At 41.3% G+C, this 7,958-nt stretch overlaps 1 protein-coding gene across 1 annotated transcript in view; it reads left to right on the top strand.

The window, feature by feature from the left end:
• Positions 1–4,483: 4,483 nt before the first annotated feature.
• LOC118426625 (formin-like protein 7) overlaps positions 4,484–7,958 on the top strand; it is a 29,932-nt gene continuing 26,457 nt past the window's right edge. Inside the window, exon 1 of the mRNA XM_035836133.1 lies at positions 4,484–5,775. Within this exon, the coding sequence (XP_035692026.1) occupies positions 5,179–5,775 (597 nt within the window). The 5' untranslated portion in view covers positions 4,484–5,178. The remainder of the gene's footprint in view (positions 5,776–7,958) is intronic.

The raw sequence follows: 7,958 nt of genomic DNA, 5'->3' as shown, positions 1-7,958 counted from the left end.
ATAAGCTTAGGGCGTAAAATGACTACCCCACCATAGAATGGTGGAGAATGTTATCATCAAACGTGTTGTTACTTAGATGTCCATTTCGTGTAGTTCAGCCAGCTGGTAGTGGGGCGGTTCATACATCAGTCTGGTAACAAACATATTGTGTGCAAAACAAGCATTATCCACAAGGATAAAAACGATGAAAGGCTTCCAATGCGAGCGTGGGTATATCATATACGCCATGTTTTCTTTTGTTTCAAAAGCAAAACATTGGTCTTTAGACTGAAGCGGCCGTTTCATTGATAAGCTTAGGGCGTAAAATGACTACCCCACCATAGAATGGTGGAGAATGTTATCATCAAACGTGTTAGATTTTACTTAGAATGTCCATTTCGTGTAGTTCAATCTAGGCAACAAACAGCCGCAGCAAAAAAAAAAAACGAATATTAAAATTGAGCGTGGGTAAGCCATGTTTTCTTTTGTGTCAAAAGCTTAAAAAAAAAGTAAAATTAGTTGATTAGCTAAAAACGTAAAACCGAAGCTTAAGAATATGATAATACCAAACGCTGGTATACAACGCCCTCAAAGTTATTTTTAGTGTTCGTTCTAGGTAACAATTCATTGGAAAACGATGATACGCGCCATTCGTGCGTAGGCCTTTCTTTGTTCTTGTAAAAGAATGCATTCGTTTATATCAGGCGTTTGTGAGTTTTGTTGACTGAAAATGCCAGACAAGTCAATACACATCCGCTTGGAGAGTACTTTTATGTAAAGCGGGTGTCCTTTACCAATCTTACTCAAACCTATTCTTATGACAAAGCATCAGTACGTCTATCAATTCACACACAAGATGGTCTCTTGTTTGGCATTACTCAAGACACGAGACGTGAGCAGGGGCCGCATATCCCCATACATGTCTAATTACCGGATGTGCAGGCATAAGCGGTAATATGCAGGACCCGCGCTTGTCATAACAGGATATGACTGCACATGCCCCGGATACACCAGGTTTCACGGGACATATGCAACCCCAAAAACGACCGGATATTCAAGTTTTCGTGTAGTGCTATGAGGAAAATGTCGGAGGGCAAGATGAGAACCAAACTAAAATCATAGAAGAAGTAGGAAAAAATGATGTCGTCGAAGTAGAAAGACAATCAGTCGTTGATGAGCTACCGTTGGGCGAGGACGACACGTCCAAGCAGCATCCACCACAGCATCCACAAGAAATAGACGGAGAACTCCTCTGTACAAAAGACGGGTGTTCCTGTCCGAACAACAAAGCCTCACCACAGAAGCAATCGCCGAAAACATCGTCTTCCCCTGATCTACATTTGGCAAACCTTGTCCAAAATGCAGACGACGGTATAGAAAATGAGTCGACGACATCTCGGTCATACGATAATGATTTTGACTGGAAAAAGAACGAACTCCAAGGGGAGGAGGGTGAGCTCGGAAGAGAAGGGTATTCTGAAGATGAGCGGGAGGCTGCAGATGAAGACGTAAGTATCAACATTTTATACGCTGATAAACAAACTATCTCTACCAGACTGACTACACTGGCTATTATAGAGAGAAAATTTGCCAGGCAAGTTTTGCCACCAGAGAGTTTGGTCGGAGGGAAAATACGAACCTTAGCATGGCCATTTTCCCCACGTTTTGCCGAATCTACGATCCCCATACCCCCGTAGGAAGGCCTGGTGGAAGCTAAACAAATTAGTCTTCCGGTTAGGATTCTTGAATTAGAATCTAAAGTTTATCGGTTTCAATTCACTAGCAGGCCCTGATGTCGTGTTCTTGGGACATGCACATAATATGTTGACTTAGAATCTAAGGGTTCTTGGTTTGAAACCCTACGCAGGCTACGATGTTGTGCCATTGGGAACATCTATTTCCTCATTTGACCCAAGTGAAAATGAGTATCTAGCTTCGGCTAGGAGGGTTCTCTCAAATTGGACGCAAAGCAGGAAGTCCCTTGTTTGCGAGCACGTTAAAGAACCCATCACACTTGTCGAAAAGAGTAGGAAACCATCAAGTGTGAGTGGATTAAACTTAACAGTCCGGACTTAAGCAGTCGCTTGTACATGTGACTTGCGTACAGAACCAGCGTGGTCCACCTATAGCCTATAGAGTAGGTGGTTATCGGTTCTGCGAAACAAGAAACAAAATGCTTCAGCATTATATAGCCCCATTAATGAACCAACTCTAATGATTATAATTCGTACAGATGTGCATCAATTCAAAGTATTGTATTTACAACATGCGGTAATACCATTTTGGATTTGTATACTAGTTGATCAGGTATTTCAGTTTAGTGCGACACGTGTAGGGTTTTGTGGCATTGCTGATATACCGAATATACACTGCAAAGCGAGCTCGAGGGTCAATAATAGGTCAAAAAGCGTAACGAGAATAATGTCATAAGTGTTATTTTGAGCTAACGGCTCTGTGCAATTCTAGCATTAGAAGAGCGCTTGAGTGTGTGCTGAGAGTTTATGAAAGTTCGGGGGGTTCAAATTTCAGCTTAACCTACCAATGTTATTTGAAAGACAAAACGACCAGCTATGTGATTATGAGTTACATAGAAGCAAGAAAAACGAAGTTACTTCTTCACTGTATTAGCCTGATATCCAGTCGTATTATAGCTCCCGAGTCTCTTCTGTCCTCTCGACACGTTCACAGACAAACAGAAATAAAAAAGACACTTTTCTCTTGAAAGCGCAGAACCCACAAACTGTAGAAAAAAGTGGGGCTTTTGATCGTCTTCCTCTGCTTCCAAAAAAGAAGTCAATCCCAACCTGTTTAGAAATAGCCAATACTAGTATTCGATCGAGTAGACACTGTTCATTGATTTCCTATGTTTATACCATGTACGTGCAATTAGCCTACGGGCATGGATTTGCAAATGGCCTTCTTCTATAACACGGCTGAATTTGCAGAATTGGCGATTCTATCGGTAGATATCCCGATCAGAGTCTGTATAGGTTAGCCTGGTATTCAGCCGTATCATAGCTCCCGAGTCTTGTTCATTGTGTGCTTCATTTTGCCTTTGAAGTCATCCCATTTCTGTGTCACTGACATGTCTTTTGTTCTCATGTTAAAGTTTGTTGCATAGTCCAGAGTCTCTTCTGTCCTCTCCGCAAATTATGGTACATGTAGTATACAGATATTCCCTTAAAAAGCGGTCAGAAATTTTATCTTCGATTCCTGGACTTAAAATCAGTGGATCAAACTGAAATTTATGATTTATGAATGTTGATCGGCAGAAGTTACAAAATTCTAAAATCGACAGATCGTCACCCTTCACCTGAAATCAACCCTTTTATATCATTATGACGGAGTTCTGTGACCTATGAGATCACACACAAGTCAGCCGATCGATTTTCGTGCTGTGCAACAGGGGTATTATGTCTGTGACAATATGCGAGAGTCATGTGTACTTCTAATATCCACACCCAGACACTCTGATTGACAGGAAACGTTAGCCCAACCCATAAATGTGACACTATTCAAACAGGTACTGACGCCGATCCTGCGGGTGGGTACAAGTTAATGTTACCGGCGCATGGTCAGATGTGTTAGCTCTTGTTGTGTCAGCGCTATAAGTCAAATAAAATGTACCGAAGGAATTTTTATCCTTCTTAGCGTGTAGTTTAAACTTTTGATTAAAACTGAGGTGTGTTTGTCAAAGCGTTTGCGTTAGCAGTACAAATAATGGGTTTATACGAAGGATGTATGAAGAAAATATAGCCAACAACAATCTTGAAATTAAAGATCAAGAGATATTATTCAAAATCTATGTCTTAACAGTTAGCGCTTTTACTCCGTTGTTTAGGTAACACCACAGACGCCCAGACACATGTATGCGCCACCTAGCAACCGTATTTTGAAAGGCGCCTCCCTCAAAAGTTGTCAAAACGAACAGTGACGCGCGAAATTCCTTCGAAGTTGTCAAAACTTTGAAAGTAGCGTGCGTCAACATGTGTTCTTTGCCTTATTTTGCCAACAGAACTTGTACAAAGCATGTGCATTTGGTCTTTTCGTAAGGACATGAAAATCGGTTTACAAGAATATTTCCTTCAAATTATCCACCTGAAAAATACGTTGACCGAATATTAGATAGATACCAGTCTGTAAGACGAAAAAACAACACAAGAACACAAAAGAGAGAAGTTAAGACGACGGCACGTCATTCAGCCAGGTGAGGCAACAGGTGGGCGGTTTGGTGGCGTCTGGGGTAACCAGGCAACAAACACTTGCCCAAATATGGTGACGTGCGTTTTGGACGATACCATTTTACTCACAGGACACGTCTAGAACTTACAGATCTTATACGGTGATTGTGACATCTTTTGTTCATTTTCGGATCTATAAAGGTTTTTGTATACAATATAATTATCTGTAACATATACTTTTGTGACAGTTATTGCTCATATTCTTGATATAATATGCTAAAAATAAATTGTTACTCCCCTTTGATGATTTTGGAATAGACTTCCTTCCTTGGGTCATATTTGGGGTCAGCTTTCAATGAGAAGTGTTACTGTTGTCAAAAGAACGGGGCTGAGTCAGGATTTCTATATTAAAGAATGCCAAAGTCTTATCAAGTGTGGGATTATGGCTGCTACAAGGTGCTGCCGTCTGTCGTCGCCCGTCTCAAGACAAGCGAGAAGCCGTGAAGACTGAAGTGACCCAGAAAGGAGTTTTGAAACTGTGTTGCTCGCTCGAGCGGAAAATCGCATATCGAGTGCCCTGAAAAGGCTCTTTTCGCCCGAGGAAGAGGTAGTGAATTAATCTGAATTGCGCAGAAGATTTATCGCCACTGTTGTGTCCAGAGAATTCCCCCCAAGGTTTGGACTCGGACAGATACAGAGCGAAGGAGGAAAGAAACTCTTAGTAACCGTAAGTTGTCCTCATGGCCTCAAGAACTTTCAAGATGGCGGGACTCGACTTCAAGGCCTACTGAAGAGGCTTCTCCAAAATGTTGACGTTTTCCTTGGATTCAAATCGTAGTATTCTGAGATTCGTGTCAACGGTACTTCTAATTTTGTAGCGAATATACAAACACATTTAGATTTGGTGAAATCTCGTAGTGTTGAATCTGTTCTACTAAAAAGAATGACAACTTTTAGATTTCTCAAATTTTATCTGTGTCCAGATCAATTTTGAAGCATTTGAAACACAGCTGCTATAATGTTGGACCCAAACTTGCCGTGGTTGTCCCACGGCTATAAGAAAGGCAAGGATGATTTTAGCCAGAAGTTCCTATCAGATGTGGACTACGCCAAACATCATACTGACACATCTTCCGAGAATAGACTACGGATCTCGACTCCGAGAAAGGACCAGCAAGAAAGAGTGAAGAGCGCAACTGTAAGGAGAGTACAGGATGGTAGAGGCGGAAGCGCACGTTCACGAGACAGTGGCGGGGATACCTACCAGTTCTTACGGGAGTCTCGCCCGAGAAGTGCTTATTCGCTGTACAGCGTGAAGTCGTTTATGTCCGGTCCACCTCAGGTGAAAAGCAAAAGAGCTCGGAGTGCGACAGTACGAAGAAAAGCGGCTGACTTGCAGAAAAGTTTTACACAAGTAGAGAGAGGTTATGAAGAGGTACGAATAGACAGAAACTTTCGCAAACTCGCACGGCCGAGGACTGCTCAGGGGTTGGTACGCGGGAGACCTAATGTCACGTGGAGCGGAGACTGGCGTCCGACATCTTCCACGGGACTGATTCCTACGATACCGTTCGACAGATATGTCAGTTACGAGAGACCGCGCTCTGCCAGACGGGTATGATGTTTTGGTTTGTTTCAAGAATATATTGTTATCTAAGAACGTTGTATATATTTCTTATGGAGATATAAGAAAGTAACTTTAAATCTTATAAACCCAAGAAGAAGGCAGGCAAAATCATTTCTCTCATAGATAAATAATGTCACCTAGCATTTGGGTGATGATTTGGCAGTATTGCAAGTTGAAGCATCAGAAAGTAGTAGAAATTGGACAAGATACAATTCTAAAGTTTAAAGTTTTACAACACTATATTTATGTGAAACTGAAAATTTATAAGGGAAAACTTGGACACCTTATCTCTTCATTTGTGGAATAGCGTATGTTTCAAAGTGTTTTGCTTGAACCAGTCTTACATGTATTTTGTCGCTAGTGCATGCGGTATCCAGGTGTGCACTTTGTTTTTGTTTTGCCATACCTGTTCATCCACTTGAATCTCCCGTCTTTCAACCATCGGCCTATCCTGTCCTTAAGTGAAGCATTAGTGCCAGCAATACCGTGAAATTCTGAAAAGAAGCTTTCAGCAAAGCTGAGTCCCAAAAAGCAATGTTGAAAGGCAAGAAGACTATTGTGACAAGCCACATTGTTGACTTAAATTGTGTCGTTTAGCACGTCTTTCGCACAAGTCCATTGTTTGGTCCTGACCCTTAACAGGAGAATCCCACCCTTTCTTTAAGAATTACAGGTGTTAGAGAAAGTTAGAGGGGATCGGGTAAAAGGTAATCACCTTAAAGGACTGTGTTAAGGACTGATTTGTATGCACTGTCCTCTGGAGGGTCAATGTATTCAAAGGCTTGGTTCTGTGTCGTGAGTGAGCCAAGGTTACCACCAAGTACAGTACAGGCATAGCTTTAACAAGTACAGTACAGGCATAGCTTTAACAAGTACAGTACAGGCATAGCTTTAACAAGTACAGTACAGGCATAGCTTTAACAAGTACAGTACAGGCATAGCTTTAACAAGTACAGTACAGGCATAGCTTTAACAAGTACAGTACAGGCATAGCTTTAAATACAGCTAGACAGGTAAAGGTTTGGTGTGACAGGTCGTTCAGTGTAATATAACCAGCTGTTGCAGCGCAGCGTGCCTGCGAAGCTGGTGTGTTAAGCCTACAGCTGAGGGTGGTTATACTTAGGCTACGGATACAGATACAAACCTTCGGCATTGTTACTAGTAAGGAACCCATTGCACATCTTAAAAGGGACAGTCCAGTTTCAATTAGGCCATCGTAACAGCTTCATTATCTCAATCCCAATTGTCCTCAACAAATTCTTGCAGATAAATCATTCTGATGCTATTGAAAAGGCTTGACAATCTTATGACTCATAATATTTCTGTCATATTTGTCTTCTTGTGTTGACCTACATGTATGAAACATTTATTTTACTTCATGCATTTTAGACATGTGCTGACAGATATTCAACTTTCAAGTGTCTGAAAGAGACATTGGTAATTTGTCAACTTGGCATCCCCTTTACACTTATTATGACTTTAAGAGTAATGAAGTGTCACCCTCGATTATCAATAAAATTCAGTATATATGATAGTGTGACATCTCTCACTAGCTGGTGTCCAAGGGTTTCAAGGCTTTGACAACATGTGCAAATATGTCTTTGTAGAGGTTCGTCCTTTAACAGATTGGAATCATAGCCTCTTATACATAGATTTGAATTGAGATCTGGTTTGGAACAATCCATTATTCTACTAGGATTTGGTTAGGGTTTAGGTTAGGGTAATCCAATTTGTAGTATTAAGTAGAATAGCAGATTGTCCTACTAGTGGTAGAACATATCCCAGTTGCAAATTAGAATAGATTCTAGTTCTGCAGATTATCCTTGGACAGATCACGATTCCACTTTGTTGTAGTAACATGCATTGGCATAATACCGGTACGTTTACGACGATTTCTCTAGCCATACTGATTTGACAAATTGTCAACGCATCATTTTCTCCAGTTACATGTTGCTGTTATAGGTTACCCTTGCCACTTCTTCTGTGCAACTTTTCTGCCACTCTTGTCCTGCTAAAAGCACAATATTGTAATTGTAACACGCCGCGGAATTACACGGCGAACGGGCGCGTGGTTGGGAGGGGGTAAAAATACCGGCCGGAAGAATCACGGCACAATTAACTGTCGCTATGTACCTTTATACATCCTCTGATGTTCCTTCCTTTTCTGTTAG

This window comes from Branchiostoma floridae, chromosome 11 (genome assembly GCF_000003815.2).
Source record: "Branchiostoma floridae strain S238N-H82 chromosome 11, Bfl_VNyyK, whole genome shotgun sequence".
Classification (NCBI taxonomy): Eukaryota; Metazoa; Chordata; class Leptocardii; order Amphioxiformes; family Branchiostomatidae; genus Branchiostoma; species Branchiostoma floridae.
This window is presented reverse-complemented; position numbering and strand designations above follow the sequence as displayed.